The following is a 27,902-nucleotide window of genomic DNA, read 5'->3' as shown; positions in this document are numbered from 1 at the left end:
TCAGCAGGTGGAGCTGGCTGGGGACCATTTCTGAGGCCCTGGGCAGCAGTGACAGCCCTGGATCTGCCAGGGAAGCAGCAGTGCAGTACCTTTGATGGAGAGGAAGGCTTTGCTGAAGGCACGTCCCACTTCATTGCTGGCTTCCACCATGTACTCGCCCTCGTCCTGCTTGGTGACCCCCAGCACCACCAGCGAGCACACGCCAAAGTCGTTGGTGCAGAAGTAGTTGGGATCTCTGGAGAGGTCTCTGCTGTCCTTGTACCAAGTGACTTTTGGTGGGGGATGGCCTCCCACAGCACAGCTCATGTGGCACTCGCTGCCTGTCACCACCACGTGGCACTTCAGCGGCACCAGGAACCTCGGGGGCTGGTTCTGGTTAACTCCCCTGTATTTCTGTGCTTTCACTCGAAATTCAGCTGTGAAATATAAAGCACCAAACACACACTCAGATACTGCTCCCAGCACTGCAGGGTTTGCAGGGGTTTGCTTGTGCAGTGTCTGGAATTCTGCAAATTACCAGAGATCCCATGCACCTATGGATTGTAACCTCTGCTGCTCCTCAGAACTACACAACATTTAACTTCAAAGTCAGAAATTTTGGTTTATACAATACTAAATCCTTAGATTTTGCTGGGAATTCATTCTGGGGCAAATTGCATGTCATGATGGCTGGGAATGAGGGTCTGTCTGCATAATGCCCCTGCAGAAAGGACAAACCTTCCCTGCCCAGCTGGAATTCCTCAGGGCATCTCTGTGCATTCCTGTTCTGGGCCACTGAAGATTCCCAGGAGGAGAGATCCATTTGAGGGTGGAGTGTTAGAAGCAATGAAAGAAACAAAACACAACACAGAGAAATACTTGAAAATGTTTTACCCTTTTTTTTCCAGATCCTCCAGGGCTGCACAGTCTCTGATGGATCACTGGCTCCCACGTCATTTTTTGCCACAACCCTGAAGTAATAATCCCTGCCTGGGACCACCCTGGTGAAGGTGAACTTGTTGTTGTAGATCAGGTCCCCCAGCACATGCCACAGGCCCTTCTGGGACTCCCGTTTCAGGACAGTGTAGTACAGGTTCTTCTCCCACTGCTCAGAGGCTGAGGGCTCCCAGGTCACTGTCACTGTGTTGGGGACATTCTCCTCCAGCTGGATGGCTCCAGGGGGCTGAGGGACATCTGCCAGGGGAGGGCACACAATGTCACAGCTGTAGGGAGAGGGGCACAGAACCCTAAAATCCTGGAGTCTGTTGCATGTGTGGGGCTCAGTGACCATGCTGGTGACTGGAAGGGACAAAATGCCATTCCTTGTGCAGGCACACAGCTGCATTTGCCATGGACTGAGCTGCTGCTGCACAACAGGAGGGTGGTACAGCTGAGCTGCTTCTCCTCCTGGGGTCACAGCTGGGAGAGCAGTGCTCAGTGTCCCACAGCCTCTGCTGACCTCCCTCATGCACTGTGCAAGGACAGTTTTAGTCAGTGGATTGCTCTGTCCTCCAGACAAGTGAGATCATAAAGTGCCCTGACAATCTCATAGGAAGCTGTTCCCTGCTTGTCCCTGTGCCTGCACAGACAAACTGCAGCAGAGCTCAAGCTGCTAAACTCAGCTTGTGGCCTTCTGCCTACTCACAGTAAATCATGGAATCCCAGACTGGTTTGGGTGGGGAGGGACCTAAAAGCCCATCCAGTCCCACCCCTGCCATGGACAAGGACGCCTTCCACTATCCTGGGTTGCTCCAAGCCCAGTCCAGCCTGGCTTTCAACACTTCCAAGCATCCATGGGCAGTCACAGCTTCTCTGGGAAACCTGTACCACCCTCACAGGGAGGAGTTCCTTCCCAATATCCCATCTAACCCTGCCCATTGGCAGTGAAAAGCCATTCCCCCTTGTCCTGTCCCTCCAGGCTTTTGTCCCAAGCCCCTCTCCAGCTCCCTTGGAGCCTCTTTAGGCCCTGGAAGGGGCTCTGAGATCTCCCCAAAGCCTTCTCTGCTCCAGGTGAACACCCCCAGCTCTCCCAGTCTGGCTCCAGAGCAAAGGGGCTCGAGCTCTCAGAGCATCTCCGTGGCCTTCCCTGGAATTGCTCCAGCAGCTCCAGCTCCTTCCTTTGCTGGGTGCCCCAGGGCTGGGGCAGCTCTGCAGGTGCAGTTCCACCTGAGGGAGCAATGGGCAGAATCCTCCCCTGCCCTGCTGCCCACGCTGGGGTGTCACAGACATCTTTTGTGAAAAATCCTTTCTTTAGGATTTTTCTCCCTTCTGAGAAGCTGTGGCCCCAGCAACAAATGTAAACACTGGTTATCTGCTGCTGTGGAATGTAACAGGTGCACCTGTGATTGGTTTCCTGTGCATGTTTGGATTTACTGACCACTCACAGCAGAGCTGTTCTTGCTTTCTGTCTGGACACAGAACTTTGTTATTAATTCATTTTCTATTCTTAGCTTAGCTATCTTCTGAGAACTTCCCTTCTATTCTTTTAGTATAGTTATAATGTAGTATATATGTCATAAAATAATAAATCAAGCCTTCTGAACATGAGGTCAACACTCTCGTCTCTCTCTTCACCCTGAGGACCCTTGCAAGCCCTGTAACACTGGGGGATCAGCCCAGGGCATGCCCAGCTCTCACCCACCAGCAGCCCCAAGTCCTCGTCCAGGGCTGCTCTCAGTCCCTTCACGCCCAGCCTGGACTGGCGGGGAGTTGCCGCTACATTTGCATGGACGGCAGTGAGTTACCTGTAACTTGAACCTGGAAGCTGAAGGTTTCGCTCTTGCCCAGCCCATCCCCGAGCTCCACAGTGTAGGTGCCGCTGTCTCCGCGTTCCGCTGCCCGCAGCAGGAGCCGGCTGCTCCCCTCCCCGGTGCTCACGGCAGCGCGGCCGGGCAGGGGCAGCCCGTCCTTCAGCCACGTCACCGCCGGCTCGGGAGATCCCTGCAAACAGCAACCACTCACTGCCGCTTCTTTCACCTCCACACCGTGTCCTGTAGCTTTAGTTTCATTATCTGACCCCAAACATGCACCTCCTCAACACAGTAATGTTTAGAAATACAGATCCACGATGGATCTGAGAGCCCTGATCTGTTCTACAGTTTCTTTATGAATTCTTTTTCCTTTTTGTCCTTTAAGGATGTAATTGCAGGAAAGTGTTCTTTTGAACTGTGTCAAACAGGCTATGCCAGATCAAGGACAGATAACTTCAGAAGAGAGTATTTTCTGCTTTAAAAAAAAAAGATCTGTTGGTTTTGGAAAGAAAAAAAACATCCTCTAAATCTTTATTTCCATTATGCCATCTTTGGTCTCTTCTCCCAGAGATTAGGAGAAAGGCCAGCAAATACACACACACTTCACTACCCTCCTCTGGTATCCCAGACTTTAGAGGATCATGGAATCATTTATGTCTGGAAAAGACCTCCAAGAGGATTGAGTCCAACCCATGCCCCATCCTCACCTTAAAAGCACTTTTACCCTTTTTACACAAAAGATGTTCCTTGGACACCTCCAAGGATGGGGACTCCAAACCTCCCTGGGCAGCTCCTTCCAAACCTGACCACACTTCCCATGAGGAAAAGCCTGTGTTGTTCCAAGCTCACTCCAAAGCACTGAGGTTTCTCTCAGTGCCTGCCAAGTTCTCAAGTGCTGCTGCTTGGTGAGACAAGCCCAGTGAAGGTGCTGCTGGAAATGGTGCCCCAAGGCCTTCTGAGGGAGTCACAGGGAAATCTCTGATTTGGGCAGTCTGACAGAGCAGCAGCAGATGATGATAACATTGATAGGTGGACAGCACTGAGCCTTGTTGCAGAGGTTAAGGAATGACCACAATGTCATAAACACCAATGCCAAGACTGACTGCTTGATTCTGGCCTGTGTTTTCCTCACCCTGAAAGACTACACAGCACAGGCAGGCCAAATTATTTGCCCAGTGACTTGTAAACAAAATTTCATGACATAAAAACAGTGGCTCAGTTTTCCTGTCTGCCATAAAACCAGGCAGGGAATTCCTCCAAAGCCCTGAATACCCACCTCAAAGGGGATCTTCACCCGGATGGGATCCCCTGCTTTGATAAGCAGGAAGCTTTTCACTGTGTCATCTATCAGGAACCTGGGAGGGACTGGAAGAGACAAAGATTACTCCCAGAAGGTGGATGTTGGTGCAGTCCCTGGTGACAATTGCAGTGTCCCACCCCCTGGTGCCTCTCCCAGCTGAATGAGGCTGCTGAGGGACTCACAGTGGCAAAAAGCTCCCTGGTTCAGTTCCAGATTGTACACCTCTCAAATTTCATTGCTATTTATTTATCACCATGACTAAACAAGGGAAAATGATGTAAAAATACATTCACAACAATCTCTGTATTCATGTGATGTCTCAGTCACAGAGAAATGGGCTCTTTGCCACACTTTATCCCATCACAGGGATCATCTTTTGTGTTTAAATGGTGGCTGGAAAAAGGAAGTTCCAATGGGCACTTATAAAATATATGCAGTACAGAGCACAGAACATCCACAGGAAAGCTGCCAGAGTTTATCTAAAATAGTATTTTTTAGCATTTAAAATATTTTCTTTTCTCTTTTCATCAATATACTACACCAGTTAGTATTTATCTAAGCATACCAAATACAGTAATGCTAAATTGCATTTAGTGTTTCCAGTGTAGAACTGAACACCTGCTTTAGATGGATTTATTTGATTTCATTTATTTTATGTTTTTTATTAATAAATGGAGTCTCCAGGCATATGCCAAAGTAGACATTTTCACTTAGGATCCAAGTTAAGGAAGATGAACCCCTCAGAGAATTATCTCTTACATCTGTTATTCTGCAATGTCCCCAAAGAGCAGGGAATAAACAGAGCTGCAGATTGTAAATAAAGATGGAAAAGTGAAAATGGTGAAAACTTTCAAACTAAACAATTAAAAGGTAAAATAAAGTATCCAAAACATAATTTAATAATGTGATTTAAGAGAACGAAATAAAATTTTTAATTTCAGAAGATTGTCTAAAAGTTGAGTGGAAACTCTATTTTTCCATTGGAAGAGTGCAAGCAGGGCTAAGGCACATCCAGGTTCTGTCTGGTGACTGTGGAGTGTCGCTGCACAGGGGGCAGAATGTAAGTACAAGGAGAAAATGGAGTTCTGAGAGTTGTTTTATCCAAAGGATTCTCTAGATGAGCTGAGCACTGTGCGTTGCCTATCTGCTATCAGTTAATACTGACACTGCCTGGCTGAGGTGAGCAGAGAAGCCCGAGGGGAGCGGGAGCAGCGCTGCCCTGGGCGAGGCTGGGCCTGGGGGCGGCTGCTGCCGGTGCGCCACAGCCCGGCCGCTGCTGCCGCTGCTGCTCCGGGACAGAGCCCGGGGACAGTGCCCGGGGAGAGTGCCCCGTTCCGGGACAGAACCGGGGAGAGTGCCCGGGGAGACTGCCCCGTTCCGGGACAGTGCCCGGGGAGAGTGCCCGGGGAGAGTGCTCCGTCCCGGGACAGAGCCTCAGGGAGAGTGCCCCGTTCCTGGGACAGAACCGGGGAGAGTGCCCGGGGAGAGTGCCCCGTTCCGGGACAGAACCGGGGAGAGTGCCCCGTTCCGGGACAGAGCCGGGGTGAGTGCTCCGCTCCCGGAGAGAGTGCTCCGTTCCCGGGACAGAGCCGGGGAGAGTGCCCCGTTGCCAGAGAGAGTGCCCCGCTCCCGGGGAGAGTGCCCCGTTCCCGGGACAGAGATCTGGGGAGATTTTCCCGTTCCCAGGACAGAGCCATGGAGAGTGCCCCGTTGCCGGGGAGAATGCCCCATTCCCAGGACAGAGCCATGGAGAGTGCCCCGTTGCCGTGAGAGTGCCCCGCTCCCGGGACAGAGCCCCAGGGAGAGTGCCCCGTTGCCGTGAGAGTGCCCCGCTCCCGGGAAGAGTGCCCCAGGGAGAGTGCCCCGTTGCCGTGAGAGTGCCCCGCTCCCGGGACAGAGCCGCGGGCCCCGGACTCACCCAGGGCAGCAGCCGCAGCTCCAGCACACGCCTCCAGCTCCGCGGCCTCCCCGGGGCCGCCATCGCCGAGGGCCCGGACGCGCAGGAACAGCTTCTCCCGGGCCTGCAGGCCCTGCACCCGGCACGAGGTGCTCCCGGCAGGGAGGGTGAAGCACTTGGTCCAGCTGAGGCTGTTACAGGGCCTCATCTCCACCTCGTAGCCTTTCACGTCATTCCCGTCTTGTACTTCAGGTTTGTTCCATGTCAGGGTGACACTGGTGCTGTCACTGCTGCTCACTTTAAGGTCCTGCACTTGGCCCGGAGATTCTGGACAGAGAAATTTTATTTAAACTATTTTTCTAGGATTTCTCTTCCCTCTTCAGTCACTGCCTGAGATTCCCAACATTCTTGCAGTGCATTGTATTTCCACCATGCTGTGTTGCCCCACATCCCAGTTTTTCAGAGCTGGATCTGGATCCTTGCTCCTACCAGCCCTGCAGTAACTCCACAACATTCCAAAACACTCCATGGCCCCTCCTGAGTGTTCTCCACACTGCACATTTCCCCCCACTGGGTACTGCCAAATCTTGACTTGGACATCCTACAGGAAATCCTTCCATTCCTTCCTCCAGCTGATTCTCAGCCATGAAACATTCCCCAATTACTGATCCTTGTCTCCACACGCTTTTACAGAGAATTTAAGAACATCTCTCCATGAATACCCTGAAAGCACAGCACAGGGCAGAGCAGGGCACTTACTGGTGGGGTCCCGGGCAAAGGCAGGCTCTGAGGGGTCACTGGGCTCTCCTGTGCCAGCAGCATTGACAGCTGCCACACGGAACTCGTACTGCACACCCTTCTTGAGGCCTGTCACCTTCAGTTTCTTGTCTGTGGAGAGGAGAGAGGAGAGAGGAGAGAGGAGAGAGGAGAGAGGAGAGGTGTTGCCTCAGGGAAGCTGTTCCCCATCAGGGAAGGTGACACAACAAAGCTGTGCCTTACTTCAGGCAGAATTATGGATGGAAAAATTCTCAGGAGCCATAAAAGCTGTCACTGATTCCCCTGCCATTCCCTAGCCAAGTGCATGTGATCTTCTGGGATGTGTTAATTGTATTCTTTTCAAAATCAAACAGCCCTTGAATCACAGAATCATTTAGTTGGTAAAGACCTCCAAGGTCACCCATCACCACCTTGATGTGAAAGGTGTAAGATCCTAAGCAGCTCCTAAACCCAGCTGACATTTTTGCCTTTTCAAATCCCTCGGGCTGTTCCAGGAGTCAGATACCCACCTTTGACAGGCGCGTTGGTGACGGGCAGCCAGGTCACTGTGCCCTTCTTGCGTTTCTGAACAATGTATCCCTTAATTTGGGAAGTGCCGGTTTTACAAGGAGCTTTCCAGGATATGGTGATGGTGTCCTTGCTGGCACTGATGATCTCAGGGCGATCTGGGGCACCAGGGGAGCCTACAAAGAGACGAGGGCTTCATTATTAGCAGGTATGTTTTTATGGCAAGATAAAATGGTGCTGTGTGGAATTTCTTCTTCCAGATTTCCCCAGGTATTCCAATGGATGTGCTTTGAAAACCTGGCTGAGACCTGAAGCTGTGGATCCTGTTCCCCAAACTGGATCCAGCATGGACGCTGTTCCTTAGGTTGGATTTCACAAAAGACCTGCTGTTATCAGGACAATTCCTCTGCCAGTGGGGTTAGTCATTCCTACATATGAACAATCAGCATCATTCTTGCTTACAACAACAAGAACTGGTAACAAAATGGGTTTTCTTTGCCCTCTGCTAAAGTGTCCAAGGTACAGAATCATGGGAATGAGAATGGAGAACGAAGATAATTAGAACTACCTGTTCTAGTATTTAAACTTCTTGAAGGACAAAACCAATATTCAGTTGTTTGGAGATTGGGGGAGTGGAGTGGTCATGCTCTGAAGAGCTGCACATATAAGTTCTTTTGCCTGTGGAATTAAGAAAAGGCTTCATATGTTCCCCTTGCAGCCACACTGAGAAAAATTTCCTTTGATCTTGACGTGTTTTGCATGAAACTTCCTTTCCAATCCAAAACAGAGCATGACCAAGCAATAATTACATCTCACTCAACATCAGCAGAGCCTACAACAAACTGCTGCTCTTGCTGGGCAACCTCCACAGCTTTGTGTGGAGACTGAAGTTGAGATCTGTAGCAACATCCACAATGCAGTGAGTTTCCTCTGATGTCAGCTTTGATAATGAATTAACCAATTTGAATTGCGAATTATGAGAAGTTCTCCTCACCTTTACCAGCAGCCTTCACTTCCCCTGACTCCAGCGCATCACTCACTCCCTCGGCATTCATGGCCCTCACCCTGAAGTAGTAGCTCATCTCTTCCTCCACTTTGTTTGTGGTGAAGCTGGTGCAGCTCCTGGGGGTTTCTCCCAGAGTCTCCCAGTCGTTCCTGCCCACCTGCTGCCTCTCCACGAGGTACCTTTGCACTGGTTTGCCCCCGTCGTCCTTTGGGGGCTTCCACTGGATTGTGATGTTGTTGGCGGAGCTTTCGACAACTTTGATGGGTCCTGCTGGAGGCTGTGGCTTGTCTGGAAAGATGAACAGAGACACAGCTGGCTCCAGAGCCAGACCTGCTCCTGGGTTTGGAGCAGACACTGTCCCTTGCCCACCAGCTGGGAGACTGTTCTGATGAAATGCAGGCACAGTTGTAGGATGAGGGCTGGGCATGTGAATTGCCTCTTCCAAACTTGACCTCTTCTAACTTTTGATGGAGAAGATGGAAAGCCAGGCCCTTGCTCTCCCTGGGTCAATAGTTCTCATAAGAATTGCACCAGTTCAGCTTGCTAATACAGGCAAACATCATTTCTGGTCTCCCAAAGGAGCCCAGACATTTATGGGAGGGCTGAATTGGACCTTGATATCCTATTTCAGATTTGCATGCTGTGTACAGTCACATCTCCCACAGTGTCTGAACACCCAAAACTCAGCTGCTTAGGCCATGAAAAACCAAACTAGCTTTGTTTTCCCTTGTACTAAAGGGCATGAAGCATGTTCAGCAATCTTTCCTTGTACCCTGATTTTGGGGCAATATACAGTGTCTTGTTCCTTTCTAAATACCCACTCACTCCAAACAAGGTTGCCACCAGTGTCAATGGATTCCCTAAAGCCTAAGCTTTACAGTGAAAGCCACAGTGAAGGTTATAGGATCTTACCTATCACCATGAGCTTTAGGTTGATCTCCAGGACACCACTGTCGTTCTTGAGCCTGACTTTGTAATCCCCACAGTCCCTCCTGTCGCAGCTGGAGATGGACAGCGTGGTGCAGGTGTCTGTCTTGTCCACACGGATCCTGGAGTCATCGCCCAGCTCCATCCTGTCCTTCAGCCACGCCGCCCTGATGGGCCCCCGACCCTCAAAGGGGATCCGCAGCTTCACCCCCTCCCCGGCCTTGGCCACCGTGGGGACACTGGTCAAGTTCTTGAGGAGAACTTTGTCCACCTGGGGAGGATCTAAGCAGGTGATACAAGGTCATTAAAAAACACAATTCAAGGAGGATAAGGTTCACCTTGGAGAGAAGGGATCCCCTCATGGTGCTGCCAGCAATGCTTAGAAGCTCACACCTCTTGGATCTGAACCTTTAGTTGTACTTTGCTACAGGATAATTATCACAAAATTTTGTGGTATCACACTGTCCTTTCACTGGAGAATATTTCTCCTAGGCAACACACTAAACACAAGAATGAAGAGTCTGCCCTGGTAAAGTGTTTTGTGCACCCCAGAAATATTTGAGTTGCTGGGTCCTTAGTTAAATTTGCAAATGCAAAATGAACCAACCTGTACAAAAAACATTTCCCATTTATCTTGTAATTCTTTATAACAAATTTATCTCAATAACCAATAACATGTCTCTGAGTAAATATATTACATTTAAAGCCCATCTCATGCTGCCTTGGTGGTTTGAGTAGACTCACCTTCAACAAAAATTGAAGCTTCAGTTTTTACATCTCCACCTTCAAACCTGTATTTCCCAGCATGAATATCTTCAACCTTGTTGATGATCAGTTTGTGGACAAGACCTTTCTTTTCAAATACGACTCCATCCATGCTTGTTAACTACAAAGTAAAGGAGCGAGACCCATCCTTTTTAAAAAAAAAGTAAAAAATGCAATCCATACTAAAACTGGACAGACTACAATTTGAAATGCAGTTGAAAAGATTTGGGAATGTCATGCATATTTAATGACAATATTCTGGTATTCTGTTGCCCAGAGAAGCTGTGGCTGCCCCCTCCCTGGAAGCGTCCAAGGCCAGGTTGGACGAGGCTTGGGTCTAGTGGAAGGTATCTCTGCCCAGGGCAGGGGTGGGACTGGATGATCCTTAAGGTCCCTTCCAACCCAAACCATTCTGGGATTCTGGGAACCCTTCCAGGGCCCCACTCTGATGCAGGTGGCTGTCAGGGGGAAGGACGCCTTGACAGCACCCTTAGGAAGTAGAGCCAGAGAGCAGAGCATTGCTACCCAAAGCCAACGCCAAGCTCAGGGAACCCACCTTTAGGCCATCCTTAAACCAGGTTCCTGTCACGTTGTCCCTGCTGACCGTGCAGGACAGCTCAGCCGGGTCCCCCTTCAGCACCCGCACGGTCGCCAGCTGCTTGTTGAGGTAACAGCGTGGGACTGAACAGCACAAAGGAAGGGAAAGAGGCTAAGTCTGTGCTACAGAGAGACACCTAGAGCTGGAAATGCATGTGCATGTGAGACGGAAAGAGCTTTTAAATAAAAAGGTCCTCTGGTCAGGAGAGGCTTTTGTGCCACCTCGCTGTGGGCCAGCTGGATACACCCAGTGCCTTGAGGACCATCCCAACATCAACTGTATCCCAACATCCACCTCATGGGCAATGGATTCACCACAAATCACATTATCCAGCTGTGGATTTGCTAGTTTATGTCTATGCTAATCATCTTGGCTCCCTCTACAGCCAGTGGAAAAAACCAGGCTGCTCCAGGGTGTGAATATACTGCTTCATCCTCCTCTTCCTCTGCACTGACCACACATGGGGCTGTCCAACACATCCCCCTAAACAGCCCCAGGCACACTGTTCTCCACCCTTCTATTCCTCTTTCTCTTCCCAAGTTCTCTCCTTTACCATCACAATCTCCTCTCTAATATATACCCCACTCCTTCCTCCTGAACTCCAGCTTTGATGATTTTACTTCCTTGTTTATATTTATGGTTTAGCAATGATAATTCCTAACTTGTGAACCATCCCATTAGGTCAATATTCCCCTCTGATTATACACCTGAGATTTCTAATGCCTACAATTTTCACATCATCATGTTGTTGGTGGAGCCACAGGTTTTACTCAAATGACTGCAAACACATTACTCCCCTCTTATTCTATGCAACACCTTACTATTCCTGATGTTACAAGAGAAAAGAGCTCTTTACATTATATAATCCCATATATGCAGGCACAGAATTGTTCCCAGAACTTAGAAAACACAATTCTTTACAGTAGGTGTTTGAAAAATAAAGTGAAAGCTTCAGTTTTGGATTAGAACCGTGTCAAAGAAACATGATGATATTCCTTGAAACTTTATGGGAACTGGTATGTTTGTGAACTGGTCTGTTCCATGATATGTGAAACACAAATGAAGAGATGAGACCTGGTTCAGATCATTTAGACAAAGAAAGTAATTAGACCTTTAAGGCAGTTTGATCAGAGCACACTGTGTAAGATCAAGCAGCCAATCAGAGGGAGAATTAGGAACAGATCATGGGACAACCAGATTTCTATAGAGTTGTGTTTATCTAAACCATAACATCCAATTTCTTTTCAGGATTAGGGATGTGAGTATCAAAATGCAAAGACCAGAAGTCACAGTTAAACACGTACCTTTGATATCATCCAGGACACTCCGTCTCTTTTGTTTGCTTTCCGTCTTGTTCAGAGAATCATTTGCTTTAAGATCCAGGTCAGGTTCCTGGTTTCTCTGGTTTGCTGAAGGAGGTCCACTGAAAGGACCTGACACCTGGCCATAACTCAGTGGACCTTGACCAAACCCACCTGAGCTACTCCCGTCAACAGATCTGTCATGGGATTTACTCCCTGCCTCTCCAAAGGCAGAGTAAAGGGAGCCCAACTGTGTGAAATCTCCTCCCTCTCCCCTGGCTCCTCCTGGACCTGACAGGGACCCTCTGTCACCAGCTGAACCTTTGTTCCCTGGCCCTCTGACATCACTGGCAGCACCCTTTCCAGTTTCAGCTCTCAAAGATCTGCCAAGATGTGCATCCAGCCCATATTCTCCTCCTGGGCCACCAGCAGCTCCCACACCTCCTTTACCACTGACTGAATCCCATCCATCCCCTCCCGGCCTCCCAGCTCCACCTGCACCAGCTGTGGCTACACCTGACCCTCTGTCCTCGCCATAGGGAGACCCTGCACCCCACAGGGCAGAGCCTTCCCTGGAAAAGCCCCCTCCTCCTGCTCCACCTGCATACCCCGGAGCTCTGCTCAGCGTGGCATCCGTGCCACGGCCCAATCCCATCGCTTCCTCACCTCCAAGAGGAAAACGGGCAGCTCCTGCCACAGCCCCAGCTGGGAGACCATCCTTTCCATAGGGACCCCCAACACCTGCTGCACCCCCAACACCTGCTCCAACTGGCAGACCATCCTTTCCATAGGGACCCCCAACACCTGCTGCACCCCCAACACCAGTTCCAGCTGGGAGACCATCCTTTCCATAGGGACCCCCAACACTCCCTGCCCCACCAGCTACACCAGCACCTGCTCCAACTGGCAGACCATCCTTTCCATAGGGACCCCCAACACCTGCTGCACCACCAACACCAGCACTTGCTCCAATTGGCAGACCATCCTTTCCATAGGGACCCCCAACACTCCCTGCCCCACCAGCTACACCACCACCAGCTCCAACTGGGAGACCATCCTTTCCATAGGGACCCCCAACACCTGCTGCACCACCAACACCAACACCAGCTCCAACTGGGAGACCATCCTTTCCATAGGGACCCCCAACAACCCCTGCACCACCACCACCACCACCACTCCCAATTGGTACACCATCCTTTCCATAGGGAGATCCAACTTCCCCTTCACCACCAGCCCCACCAACACCAGCTCCAACTGGGAGACCATCCTTTCCATAGGGACCCCCAACACCTGCTGCACCACCAACACCAGCACCTGCTCCAACTGGGAGACCATCCTTTCCATAGGGACCTCCAACACTCCCTGCACCACCAGCCCCACCAGCACCTGCTCCAACTGGCAGACCATCCTTTCCATAGGGAGCTCCAATTCCCCTGGCGCTCGCAGAACCAGCACCACCAACACCTGCTCCAAGTGGCCGACCATCTGGGCCATACAAAGCCTCTCCAGCACCAGCTCCACCAGCTCCAACTGGGAGACCATCCTTCCCATAGGGAGATCCAAATCCCCCTGCACTACCAGCCCCACCAGCACCTGCTCCAGCTGGGAGACCATCCTTCCCATAGGGAGCTCCAGGTCCCCCTGTACCAACACCACCAACACCTGCTCCAGCTGGGAGACCATGCTTTCCATAGGGATCCCCAACTCCCCCTGCACCACCAGCCCCACCAGCACCTGCTCCAACTGGCAGACCATCCTTTCCATAAGGAGCTCCAATTCCCGTGGCACTTGCAGAATCAGCAGCACCAACACCTGCTCCAAGTGGCCGACCATCTGGGCCATACAAAGCCTCTCCAGCACCAGCTCCACCAGCTCCAACTGGGAGACCATCCTTCCCATAGGGAGATCCAAATCCCCCTGCACCAGCCCCACCAACACCTGCTCCAAGTGGCCGACCATCTGGGCCATACAAAGCCTCTCCAAGTCCTCCTACACCAGCTCCACCAGCTCCAGCTGGGAGACCATCCTTCCCATAGGGACCTCCAACACCCCCTGCACCACCACCACTCCCAACTGGGAGACCATCCTTCCCATAGGGAGATCCAAATCCCCCTGTACCACCAGCCCCACCAGCACCTGCTCCAACTGGCAGACCATCCTTTCCATACGGAATTCCAAATCCCCCTGCACCAGCACCACCAACACCTGCTCCAAGTGGCCGACCATCTGGGCCATACAAAGCCTCTCCTGCACCAGCTCCTCCAGCTCCAACTGGGAGACCATCCTTCCCATAGGGACCTCCAACACCCCATGCACCACCACCACTCCCAACTGGCAGACCATCCTTCCCATAGGGAGATCCAAATCCCCCTGCACCAGCACCAGCACCAACACCTGCTCCAAGTGGCCGACCATCTGGACCATACAAAGCCTCTCCAAGTCCTCCTACACCAGCTCCACCAGCTCCAGCTGGGAGACCATCCTTCCCATAGGGAGATCCAAAACCCCCTGTACCGCCAGCCCCACCAGCACCTGCTCCAACTGGCAGACCATCCTTTCCATACGGAATTCCAAATCCCCCTGCACCAGCACCACCAACACCTGCTCCAAGCGGCCGACCATCTGGGCCGTACAAAGCCTCTCCAAGTCCTCCTACACCAGCTCCACTAGCTCCAGCTGGGAGACCATCCTTCCCATAGGGAGATCCAAATCCCTCTGCACCAGTACCCCCACCAGCAACAACACCTGCTCTAAGTGGCCGACCATCATACAAAGCCTCCCCAAATCCTCCTGCACCACCAACACCTGCTCCAGCTGGGAGACCATCCTTCCCATAGGGAGCTCCAATTCCCCCTGCACCAGCACCAGCGCCAACACCTGCCCCAAGTGGCCGACCATCTGGACCATACAAAGCCTCTCCAAATCCTCCAGCACCAGCACCACCAGCCCCAGCTGGGAGACCATCCTTCCCACAGAGAGATCCAAGTCCCCCTGCACTACCAGCCCCACCAGCACCTGCTCCAATTGGAAGACCATCTTTCCCATAGGGAGCTCCAAGTCCCCCTGCACCAACACCACCAAAACCAGCCCCAGCTGGGAGACCATCCTTTCCATAGGGAGACCCAAATCCCCCTGCACCAACTCCACCAGCACCACCAGCACTTGCTCCCAGTGCCTGACCGTCTGGACCATACAAAGCCTCCATTTCTCCTGTGGCATTGCCACCTCTACCAGGTATAGCTCCATCTCCACCTGAAAGGCCTCCTGGCCCATACAATGAGCCAGATCTTCCTGTCTGCCCTAACTGACCACTGGCATGAGGTGTCAGGCCATCCTTGCCATAGGGAGTCCCTGTTTGTCTCTCTCTGTTTATACCTGCTCCATTCATATCACCCACAGTGGCATGCCCATCCTTGCCATGGTGGGACCACAATCCTCCTGCCATTCCAGCACTTGCAGCATTCCCCACAGCTCCAGTTCCTGGACCAGTCCTGCTGAACAGATCACCCACACTAGCTCCCACTCCAGTTGAATCAGGATCAAGCCCATCTGGCACAGAACTTCCACCACCCAACCTTCCAGCACCCCCAAAACCAGCTCTGTAACTGGCATCACCTAAATTCCCATCCTTGTCATGCTGAGAGCCCAAACCTTCTCCATCACCCATGTCAATGTCAACAGCACTCAGCAAACCTTCACCTCTGCCATCTACAGAATTCCGTTCACCTGCCCCTCCTCCTGCACCACCAGGACCTGCAGTGCCTGACACAGAGTCCATGCCATGGACAGCCCTTAACCCACTTCTGCCCCCTTTCAGTCCAAAGATGCTGCCATCATTGACTACTGAGTCTCCATCTAGATCTGCTCCAGGAAACTGCCCAGGCCCCATCTCTCCATTCATGTGGGTTTTGCGTAGCCCTTCTTTTCCCAAAAAAATTTGGCTTCCATCTCCAGAATCAAGGGAGTGTGCTTGGCCCCTGCCTTGGCTGCTGCCTTGACCTGTTCTGCGCCAGCCACTTTTCTCCCCAGCAGAGGATGTGGAGAAGGAAGCACGCTCTTCAGCAGCAGCTTGTTCCTGGCGCCGAAGCTTCCTCGCCCTTTCGTTGTCTGCCATTGTTTCTTTCAGCCAGTCAGATGTTTCCCTTACAATCTTTTCTTCTTCATCCTGACTCCTCTTTCCTTTGGCATCTGAAGTTGCATTGTTCCATGGCAGCAGATTTACAATACACAGAAAAAGAGGGGAACAAAATAACAGAAAATCAATAGGACATGCACTGCATCAACAACCAAAGAAAATGTGTTAGCACTTTTTGAATTTCATTTTAGGACACACACACACAATACATTTAAATAAATTTAAAATAATTTCAAATCCTGAATTTTTCAATGCCACATTGAGACAATGACATATTAGTTAAAGACAATTATTTTTAGTTAAAACACATTGTTTTTTAATGGAAACATGCTCATTATAACAAACAAACAAACCAACCAAAAATAACAGAAAAAGAGACTTCCAGCATGGCAGGTCTGATTTAGAGGGGCTGAGATTGTACGTGGGATTCATTAATTCCATCTGCCTTCACCTTCCAGATATGGAGGAGTTACAGAATATTCCATGCACAGAGGAGCCATCAGTTCCCACCCTGGAACGGGGATTTCACGGCTCTGGAGGCAGCTTGCACATCTGGATAATGGCTGGTTTAGGGATGCCCAACATGAGGACTAAAGCTTTCAGATATGTGAATAGCTTTGGATTAATCTGAAATTCAGGCTGTTCTGAGAGCAGGTCACTCACTGCTTTGGTTTCCAGGCCAGATATAATTTATCAGAGCTCACAGCTCACTGAAATCCACAGGAAGTTTCTTTGTTTCAGAAACCTACATTGCTTTGGAGAGGCCTTTGTGAGAGAGACCCCTCCTGCTGCTGCAGGAGGATCCCAAAGGAAACCAGAGTCAAAGGGAACCAAAGGAACCACCCTTCATAAGCAAACAAATATAAACCAGGTGACTGTCAATGCGCCTGCACTGTGTTCCCACCTTCCCAGCTTCCTCTGAGCTCCTTCCAGCACGTTTAGCTCTAACTGGGAATGAAAAATATTATCTAACAAGAAGAATGGCATTGATAGTGTAGAACTGAGAGTATCAAAAGCTCCCTGAGCTCCTGCCTGCTGCACTGTGATGCCTGGGACAGCTTCCTCAAAAACATGTGTGGAGATAGGGAGCATTTTTCCAATAACTGATGGAGAATGTGCTACTTCATCATAGCTGTAGAGCAAACAAGCCAATAGGATTTGTCAGGACTAATTAAAAGGGGAAAAGTTGGTCTCATATGAAGAGGAAAGAGGGTCTAACCAGCCATTCATTTTTCCAGACAGGATTTAGAGTCATGGAATCACAAAATGGTTTGGATGGGAAGGGACCTTAAAACTTATCCCATTCCATCTGCTGCCATAGGCAGAGACACCTTACACTGTCTCAGGCTGCTCCAAGCCCCATCCAGCCTGGCCTTGGGCACTGCCAGGGATGGAGCAGCCACAACCTCTCTGGGCACCCTGTACCAGGGCCTGCCCACCCTCTCAGCCAAGAATTCCTTCTCATTATCCCATCTAACCCTGTCCTCAGGCAGTGGGAAGCCATTCCCACTGTCCTGTCCCTCCATCTCTCTGTTCCAAAGTCCCTCTGCAGTTCTCCTGGATCCCCTTTAGGCCCTGGAAAGGGCTCCAATATCACCCTGGACTCTCGTCTTCTCCATGCTGAGCACCCCCAGTTTTCTCAGCCATGATTTTGAAATTAGAGGCTCAGCAATTCATTTCCCAGCAGAGCAACATCTCTGTGAGCCATCATGCAGTGAGAAGAATGTTTTGTGCCAGCACAGCACGGGAACACCCCACTGCCAAGCACTCACACTCCACGAGGAGCCAGGCGCTGGAGGAGCCCTGTCCCGCGTCGAGCGTGTACAGGCCGCTGTCCGAGGGCCCCACGTTCCTCACGGTCAGCTTGTGGCTCAGGCCGTCGGGGGTCACAGAGATCTGGTGCTTGTCACTGGCCTGGAGGGGGCGGCTTTTGTGCAGCCACAGGGGCTGGTGGCAGGGCGTGCACAGCACACACTGGAACTCGGCGTCGCCGGCCTCGGCACAGCGCACGTCGGAGAGCGGCTGCCGGAACCGCGCCGGGATGGCTGCAGGGAAACCGAGAGCTATGGCAAGGAAACAGCTCCTGTGCTCCAGGAAAACTGTTACCGCTGAAGCAGGAAACAACGGGAAGTTGTGGTGCCTCTGAGCATCGGGTTACTGAGAAAAAGGAAAAGCTCGGATGCGCTTCTGTGCCCAATTCTGCAGAAAAGCAGATTTTTGTGTTTATTATCTTCTGAGACATTTTTACCTCACAGCATGGATGTGTTGCCAGTCTGTTATAGTAGTAGTAAAATATCTGTATTGTATTTGAATATCTGTATATACGCCTTGCCCTGATAAGCCCGGGATGTTCTAAATGGGCTGCAGCTGTGATGTCCTTAATTGGGTGGCAGCTGTGGCTAGTGAAGATAACTGTGATAAAAGAGGGTGTGATTGGCCAGTCAGGGAGAGCCTGGAAGGAGCCCTGATGAAGAAGCAGCAACAAGCAGAAGAAGTCTGTGCTGTGAAGAACTGCCCCCCAAGAAATATCACTGAGAAAGTACGGGACTTTAGAAATATGATTGCGACAGTATGGGACTCTAGAAATATGAATACAACAGTCTGTAGTCTTTGATGTGTTCCTGCAGTACAATACTTGGATTGAGTTTGTTGTTATTATTCTGAGCTCACAGAAGCAAACTGTAATGTGGGGTAGTTAAGGCATGTGCTCACTGTCACCCACAGCCACACTGGTACTCGAGGTTAGGCCTGTTCCCTGGGACTGCAGATGCAGCACCTAAAGCATTTAATCACCCTCCTGCTCCTTTTCACCTGTGCCAGACAAGGAGCCCTTACTAGGCCCAAAAAAACTTTTGTCACAGTTGCACACCAAAACCATCAAACCGAATTCCTTACCTTGAGCATCCAGTTCTGTTGAGAAGACAGGGACGTCCTCCACCCTGACCTGGTAGACGCCCGCGTCCTCGGGCTGCACGTCGTGGATGGTGAAGCAGTAGCGCCTGCCCACCCTCCGCAGGCCGTGCTTCCTGTACTCGTCCCCGGTCCCATAGCGGAGCCGCTCGCCGTCCTGCAGGGAGGGCAGGAGGGGAGCAGTGTCCACAGAGGCTCAGACAGTGCCAGGCATCTCAAACACATCAGGACAGGCTAGAGCTACAATCCCCTTGTTGATATAAATGAGTAACCTCACCGTGCCCAGGGCTCTTTGCAGTACACAGGCACTGTCTGGGCAGTGAATCCTGCACTGAGCAGGGCACCAGGCTCTGAAACTCAGCAAAACAGCAGCTCTTGGCTACCCACATAAGGGTCTGAAGCTTAATTAATACACAGTTCTTGCAGCTACAAAGACAAAGAAGTTTCTATTCTAGATTTCAGCATCCTCATAGCTGGATGAGCAGGAGAGTTCATCACTTTCTGTAGCACACTTGGGTTACATTGTCCAAATTGTGGCTCATTGACTTCATGTCATATACTTGATCCAGAAGATTCATAGTTAGTCTGCCCTCCCCCTCAGGGCATTCTGATTTCCCCTGGATTAAAGCCTCTAACCATAATTTGACCAAAAATTATCTTTCAGAAAAACACACCTAGCACTAAGCACCTGCAGATTCCATCTGTGGGACTATGGATCTAGAGAGGGAATGTTTTACATCTCTGAGATCTTCTTCCACAGGGGGAGTTATAGTGCAATAACATGCAATAACACACTTGAGAAAGTTCATAAAATTTATATGAAACTGCAGAATTTCTGCATCCTGAAAGACACTGTTGGGGTGATGGTCTTAAACTGAAGGAGGGTCAGGTTAGATATAACAAAGTGGGTGGGGAGGCCCTGGCACAGGATGCCCAGAGCAGCTGTGGCTGCTCCATCCCTGGAAGTGTTGGACAGGGCATGGAGCAACCTGGGCTAGTGGAAGGTGTCCCTTTTGAATGTTTTAAGGTCCCTTGACCTTTAAAAGGTCCCTTCCAACTCATCTATTCTATGAATTTCCTGAAGACACAAGGATGTCAGTAACTGACTGCATGCTCTGTATTGGATCTTCAAATCCACAGGGACATCCACCACCAAAGGTCACCCCACACCCACACTGCTCCCTAACCAAGCAGGCATCTGCAAAAGACAGACAACCTTAAGGCATTTATTTACTCTCAGCCACTGCCCAGCAGATGAAGCCTTTTCTGTAGAACACTGGAGGGGGTGCTCTGAGCTGCTGCTGCCCCACTCATCCCCCTCACCTTGAGCAGGTAAACGTTGCTGTTGCTGTTTTTCAGCTCCATCTCCAGGCTGAACGTAGCATTTCCCTCCTTGTTGACTCTGATGTGTTCAAAGTTTTTGAGACTGTGAACTAACTGCAAAGAAATGTTGAAGAACCTAGTAAATGGTAAAGCTGCCATGACAAAGGTTCTGAAGCTGTTGAATTAACGTGAAATCTACTTTAAAGAGCTACCTCTAACATTATGTAGCAGAAGTATCTGTAAGTCACAGTTCTGGTACAGTGAGTTGCAGTGTCTGTAAGTTGCCACAGTTTCCTTCTGTGTATAAATTATTTTTGTGTGTTGCCTCCTGGTCACTCCCACACTGTCCATCCCGGTCTCTACATGCCCCTGTATGTGAAGGCCAATTTTTACCTTTGGACATATAATTTTTAATTTGGCATCCAAATTCTCATCAGAGACAACTGCATAACCCTGTGGTCAGTATCTCGTAAAATTTGTGAACTGAGCTTCAAAAAATTCATTAGCATTTTCTTCTGCATGAGTAAAAGAAGTGGAACTTCTTTAAAATATTGTCATAAATCACTGTCATATAACAAAATTTTCATCTCCAAAGCAATTTAGGAAAATATAACCTGTTTTCAGAAGCTTCAATTTCTTAAAAATGAGTGGTTTCAGTTTATTTACCTTGTCTTGTTCACTCTCTGTTTCTTTCCTCATCTCCTGCAGCTTCCTCAGCATCCCACGGAAGTCAGCAATTCCATATTTTATACAGATTTTCTCATAATCTCTCCTATCTGCATTCAGCAGCAGCTGCCACACAGCTTCTTTGTCCAGGGGCTTTGGTTTTGGTGCTGCAGCCCTGAGAACCAGGGGGGAACCATTCAGACATTTTCACAAACAACAAGATGTCCTGTTTTTCTATCCCTAATTCTCTTTCATCTCCATCATTCCTGTAGTTCACTTGGCCCTGTAGGTGCAGGCAGGAAAGACTGGGACTCTTCCAGAGCAGGTTTTCTGCATCTGTACTACAAATTAAATGGTGCCAGAGAACAACTTCCACCCTGCTGAATTATCACCAGAGGGTCTGGCACAGTTTGGCCCAGGCCAGGTAACTGCCTAGCACAGCTCAGGACTCTCACAGAGATCATTATCAGCAGGCTTGGAGCTTCCCACCTGGGGAGGGAAGGTTTGGGAAGGTTTGGGAAGGGAAGGGAAGGTTTGGGAAGGTTTGGGAAGGGAAGGGAAGGTTTGGGAAGGTTTGGGAAGGGAAGGTTTGGGAAGGGAAGGTTTGGGAAGGGAAGGTTTGGGAAGGGAAGGTTTGGGAAGGGAAGGTTTGGGAAGGTTTGGGAAGGTTTGGGAAGGTTTGGGAAGGTTTGGGAAGGTTTGGGAAGGTTTGGGAAGGTTTGGGAAGGGAAGGGAAGGGAAGGGAAGGGAAGGGAAGGGAAGGGAAGGGAAGGGAAGGGAAGGGAAGGGAAGGGAAGGGAAGGGAAGGGAAGGGAAGGGAAGGGAAGGGAAGGGAAGGGAAGGGAAGGGAAGGGAAGGTTTGGGAAGGGAAGGTTTGGGAAGGGAAGGGAAGGGAAGGTTTGGGAAGGTTTGGGAAGGGAAGGGAAGGTTTGGGAAGGGAAGGTTTGGGAAGGGAAGGTTTGGGAAGGTTTGGGAAGGGAAGGGAAGGGAAGGTTTGGGAAGGGAAGGTTTGGGAAGGGAAGGTTTGGGAAGGGAAGGTTTGGGAAGGGAAGGTTTGGGAAGGTTTGGGAAGGTTTGGGAAGGTTTGGGAAGGTTTGGGAAGGTTTGGGAAGGGAAGGGAAGGGAAGGGAAGGGAAGGGAAGGGAAGGGAAGGGAAGGGAAGGGAAGGGAAGGGAAGGGAAGGGAAGGGAAGGGAAGGGAAGGGAAGGGAAGGGAAGGGAAGGGAAGGGAAGGGAAGGGAAGGGAAGGGAAGGGAAGGGAAGGGAAGGGAAGGGAAGGGAAGGGAAGGGAAGGGAAGGGAAGGGAAGGGAAGGGAAGGGAAGGGAAAGGGAAGGTTTGGGAAGGTTTGGGAAGGTTTGGGAAGGGAAGGGAAGGGAAGGGAAGGGAAGGGAAGGGAAGGGAAGGTTTGGGAAGGTTTGGGAAGGTTTGGGAAGGTTTGGGAAGGTTTGGGAAGGGAAGGTTTGGGAAGGTTTGGGAAGGTTTGGGAAGGTTTGGGAAGGTTTGGGAAGGTTTGGGAAGGTTTGGGAAGGGAAGGGAAGGGAAGGGAAGGGAAGGGAAGGGAAGGGAAGGGAAGGGAAGGGAAGGGAAGGGAAGGGAAGGGAAGGGAAGGGAAGGGAAGGGAAGGGAAGGGAAGGGAAGGGAAGGGAAGGGAAGGGAAGGGAAGGGAAGGGAAGGGAAGGGAAGGGAAGGGAAGGGAAGGGAAGGGAAGGGAAGGATTGTGCCCTGTGCACCTGGCAGTGCAGCTGGGCTTGCAGCCAGAGCCAGCAGTGCATGGGGAGCTGTCCTTTGGACAGGAAGCCACTTGTGAGCTAAACACAGGGAAGCAGAGAAACACAGCCTCCCTTCAGAGCCTCGTGGTGCTGAGGAAATACCCCTCCAAATGAGGCTGCAATCTTGTGTTCATCTCAATCCAGCTGGCAGGGCCAAGCTGCTCTGGCCTGTCCCTCCACTGGGAGTCTCACCACAACTTTGGACACAAGAAGTGTTGCCCCGAAGGTCTCTGGAGCTGTCCCCTAGCACTGGGAAACATCCAGTGGGAGCATGGCCCTCACTCCAGAGCCTTACCTCTTCCTCAGCATCTTCCTGGAGTCCTGGAGTGTCTTCTTGAGCTCTGTTACAAGGGTGGGAGAAGCAACAATCACATAGCCAGCACTGTGAAATACATCTCCCCAGAGAAGATAACGCAGAGTAGTCACTGACAACAGGTCTTTCTGCTGAGGTCTCTGATTTTTTTTCACATTTTACCAAAAATCTGTCATGAAACTTCGTCAGTTCTCACTGCCATGCTCATCCTTTGAGTGCCAGTGAAGTTCATCTCTCCCTAAAGCTTTTCCCTCTTGAGACCCACTATTTTCAGCCATGTTAAAAATTTGATCCAGTTGTGTTTAACATCCCCAAATCCCTTTTTCCTTTCCTAATGATTCCACAATCACTAATTAGAACAGCCCAAAACTGTGTCTAAAATCATCACTTTAGCAAAAGGTAAAGACCATGCAGACAGAGATGAAAGAACATTAGAGGCTCATTAATCCTTCTCTTACTCCAGTCTTTACAAGTTTGGGGTAGCAATAGTGTGGCAGAGAATTTTTCTCTCTGTCCCCGCCCCCCAGTAATATATTACACAAATAGATCTTTAACTTACCATCAGCAGCATGAACAGGAACATATTTTGCTTTCCTCTTAAAGCCAACTGATCATTTATAAAACAGAAGGAAAAAAAGCCACAGGATGAACAAGATTAGATTAACAGCAGTGAACCAATGAGCCATGAAACCACTGTATGTGTTACCAGTGCAAGAGGGAATCCCAGTTTGGATTTCTTTGTCAATCTGATGTTTGCTCCCTGTAAACTCCATCTGTAAAGGTGATATTTCTATTGCCATTGACTCTGTGCTTGCTGCAGACTCCACACAGAGGAGAGCATTTTTACCCTACCAATTTTATGGTCTAAGCAATGGGAAGAAATATCAACATCTTGTGTTAGAGATGGGAAGCCAGGGTGGAAATGGCAACTGCAGATAGGTGCCTTCTAAACTTCTAACCTTGAAAGGCACTGAGGTGACATGGACACTTCAGATATAATCCATCTTCTGCTCAAGTGGATCCCAAGAAAATCAGCTAAATCTGACCCTCCAAGTGCCCATTTCTCTGCACTGACTGTGACAGAAGAAGGAACGAGGTGCAGAGACAGCCACAGAGGGATGGAACCCTCCCAAAGGTCTGATTCATTCAACACCATAGAGTAAGGACTGGGGCAGTTCAGCAGTAAACCCAGAGTGTCTGATTATGGACCAGTGCAGTGAGCACAATTCCACTTTCCTCCCCCTTGCCTTAAAGCTCACAGTGTTAGGGAGCCACCAAAAGATCTGCAGTCTTCAATGAGGGGAATACCAAACCTTCAGACCAAGAATGCCCAGACAGAGTCCAGCCAGCCCAGGGAACAGCACAGCACAGCCTGTGGAGCTGCCAGTCCTACCTTGGAGGATCCTGAGGCCAGCAGAGCACGAGGCCTCTCCGTAGGCATTGACAGCACAGCAGCGATACAAGTCACTGTCCCCCGGGGCCAGGCTCTTGATCTGCAAAGGGAGAGCACAGAAACTGCTCACACAAAGGGCTGGCGTTCAGTTCACCTTCAGCTTCTCATAAAGCAGCTACTCAGTGGCACCTCAGAGGCTTCTTCTGTTCACAGAAGGGCTCTAAAAAGCTTTGTTTGCTTATTTTTGTGTTATCTCAGAGCTAGGGATGTGTAGAATCATGGAATACCCTGAGTCTGAGGGGACCACAGGATCATCCAGCTCCTGGATAGGACCCTCACAACAATCCCACCCTGGGCATCCCTGGCAGCGCTGCCCAAACACTCCTGGAGCTCTGGCAGCCTCGGGGCTGTGCCCATTCCCTGGGGAGCCTGGGCAGTGCCAGCACCCTCTGGGGAAGAACCTTTCCCTATCTCCAGCCTGAGCTTGCCCTGGCACAGCCCCAGCCTTTCCCTGGGGTCCTGTCCCTGCTCACAGAGAGCAGAGATCAGAGCTGTCCCTCTGCTTCCCCTCATCCCACAGCAGGTTTTTCTTGTCCATTTCTCTCAGTTCCACAAGTCCTTTCTGAAATATTTGATTTTTACCTGCAGAATGAATTCATTTGTAGCACTATTGAAGGACATTTGATATTTGGCAGGATCATCCATTCCTTTCTGTGTACGTGACCATTTCACCTCAGGAGCTGGGACACCTTTGACCACAGCTCTGAAAATGGCATCTTTACCTTTGAAAAGAAACAAGGATTTTGTTATTTAAGACAGGCTTGAACATGAGGACTCTCAGGCCTGGCCCCTTTTCTTATCAAGAGTTATCCCCAGAGTGAGTAATTTCTCTTATTTTATGCAGAAACATTCTTCAAAAATAATATCTTGTTTTGCACATCAATAATTCAGGTTTTTGTGTGTATTCAATCATAAAAGGCCTTTAAAACGTGGCACTACCCTGCCAGATGTGGCTGCTGACATCTCTGACCATCACTGAAATCAGAAGCCTGACAGCAACTTCAACCCAGACTTGCTTTTTACCCATTAAATGTCCAAATCCCTTCTCATCACACATATTCTTTATCAAATCCCACTGTTTCTCCAATCTTTAACTGGCACCACCTTGCACTCCAAACCCACCAGGCACTGCTGTTTGAAGAGACAAGGGAGGGAGAAGAGAAAGAGGTTACTCTCCTTCATCCCTGCTCCCCAGCAGCCCACCACAGAAACCTCCAGCAGCTTTCCCACTGCCCAGAACAAACCTCTTCTCCAACAGGCTCCAGAACCACAGGGAACACTGGGAAACAAGTCAGAGAAGTGACTTGTGGGAGTGAGTGGGAGTAGGAATGGAGGTGAGTTATCCATGGAAACACCTCAGGGTGGAAATGATCACTCTCTCTTACTCTTTAACACTCTTGCTCTTCAGGTGACCAACACTGGTAAAGATTCTCCCTGGAAAGTCTGGCAATATTTCTCACACCTTTCTGGAGTCACCAGCACCAAACTTATTTGATGGAACAAGTTCCTGCCAGCAGATCCTTATCAAAAGACCTTTTCCAGCCTTTGAGATTGCAGTACTATCTCTTGTTGAAGTCTGATTGCAGTTTGTTATCCCTGTATTACATTTTAGCCACTTTGGCTGCACTTCCCCGGGCTGGCCACAGACCACCCAGCCAGAAGAATCAGCTCAGCCATGCACTGAACACAGTGGGGTGATGACAGAGTTAAAGGCCCTGGTGGTGCCTCTACACAGGCACAGAGTTACAGTGACCAACATGAATGCACAAAGAACGTGCTGGAAATGAAGTAACTTGGAAAATTTGCACAGGTGAAAATATAGACAGGTGAAAACTTAGGCTGAAACGTGCAGGTGGAAGAGGAGGAAGAGGGACAGGTTCCACTAGAGGCCACTGTGCTCCGTCATAAAACCTCAGTGGCTCCTGGAAATCCACAGGTGAGTGTGGAACACCAAAATCCAAGCTGCTGGTTCAGTCCTGGCAGGGAAGAGGAGCTACACGATGTTCTCAGGCCACTCCACACCAACAAAAAAGAAAAAAAACAAAAGGACTCTCTGCAGGTGCACAAAGACACCTCTGGGAGGCTCTTCACTGATTCCATTTATTGGCTCATCAGCTGCCTGCTCTGTGCTCTGTGCTCTGTGCAAGATCCTTACCTCGTTCCTTACAGAATCATCATAGAACCATGGAATGGCCTGGCTAGGAGGGACCTCAAAGCCCATCTCATTCCACCCTCTGCCATGGCAGGGACAGCTTCCACTATCCCAGGGTGCTCCAAGCCCTGTCCAGCCTGGCCTCAGACACTTCCAGAGATCAAGGGGCAGCCACAGTTGCTGTGGGCACTCTGTGCCAGGGCTTCACCATCCTCACAGCCAAGAATTCCTTCCCAATATCCCACCTAACCCTGCCCTCTGGCAATGGGAAGCCATTCCACTTGTCCTGGCACTGCAGGACATCTCTCCTGGAGTCCTTTTAGGCACTGGAAGGCTGCTATAGGCTAAACAGCACCTCCAGTCAGCATATCCTACTTTAAAAGCAGCTGAGTTTAGTGCTGAGCACAAGTTCTTTCAACAGGAAAACAAAATCAACAGCTTTTTCAATGTGCTGAATCTTTTGCTGCAAAGTCCTTACTGTGAGAACTCCCTGCAGAATTCACTGGATTTGCTGTGCACATCAGAGCCAGATGTTGGTCTTGTATACACATAGTGACAACTCAGGAGACCTTTGTGAGTTCTGATGGAATTGTCATCAGTGTAACAAAGACTTTGGCCACACAACACTTTTTTTGTGGTCATGTCAAATCACTTTAGAAACTCACTTGATTTAATCATGATAATTTTTTCATGTAGGTGGGACATGGAGTCAAACCCCCAGATCTGTGGCTTTCCCTGTTTATCAAGTCTCACCTTCCTGCAGTGTCAGAGTGAGTGGTTTCTTCTCAAAATCAGGTGTACTGCATCCTTCTGGAACATCATTCACAAACTGAGTGACAACAACTCCTGGGATAGAAGATTTCTTGAAGATTTTTACTAGAAAATCAAGAAAAAATACATTCAATTTACATGTCTATCCTTCAGAAAGAATCTCTCAGTCTGCATTGCCTCCTGCAGAGCAATAACTGCTCCTGCTCAGCTCCTCTTGAACCACAAAGGTCCCACCCATTCCAGTGCCACAGGCTGTAAATGTGTCCCAAGGCTTGGGGATTAAGGTCTGGGTGGCTTTGGTAAAGCCACCTTCTGGTTGTGGTGGCTTTGGCAAAGTTGTGTCCATGTAGGAAATTCTGCAATCAAAGTCCTAACCCAGGACCACCTCGGCTCACAGCTCTGGCCACGGTTTGGCCAGGGAGAGCTTTGCATCAGTTCTTGTTCCAAACACAAAATCTGGCATGAGAAAGGCCCCAGTGCCAAGTCAGAGCCTGGTGGGTCCGTCCCTGCCATCTCCAAGGTAGAGAAGCAAGGTGGGGTTGTTCCCAGGGGAATATTCCCCAGAGCTGTGTCTGTTCTCTCACCTGTCTGATGGCTGCTCAT

General features: G+C 50.1%; 1 protein-coding gene across 1 annotated transcript; it reads right to left on the bottom strand.

The window, feature by feature from the left end:
* IGFN1 (immunoglobulin like and fibronectin type III domain containing 1) lies at positions 1-27,902 on the bottom strand. Its single transcript, XM_058040013.1, has 22 exons — positions 27,884-27,902; positions 27,282-27,404; positions 24,959-25,098; positions 24,317-24,416; positions 23,483-23,530; positions 22,906-22,951; positions 20,842-21,016; positions 20,176-20,289; positions 18,838-19,009; positions 17,715-17,987; positions 11,811-15,995; positions 10,465-10,589; positions 9,888-10,029; positions 9,129-9,425; positions 8,205-8,504; positions 7,213-7,386; positions 6,686-6,814; positions 5,948-6,253; positions 4,006-4,094; positions 2,724-2,919; positions 874-1,173; positions 1-416 (listed from the first exon to the last, which is right to left on the bottom strand). Exons 1-22 carry the CDS (start codon positions 27,900-27,902, stop codon positions 1-3), a joined length of 7,869 nt encoding a protein of 2,622 aa, XP_057895996.1.

This window comes from Melospiza georgiana, chromosome 23 (genome assembly GCF_028018845.1).
Source record: "Melospiza georgiana isolate bMelGeo1 chromosome 23, bMelGeo1.pri, whole genome shotgun sequence".
NCBI classification, from domain to species: domain Eukaryota; kingdom Metazoa; phylum Chordata; class Aves; order Passeriformes; family Passerellidae; genus Melospiza; species Melospiza georgiana.
Note: the sequence above shows the minus strand (reverse complement) of the source record. Positions and strands in the feature narration are given on the sequence as shown.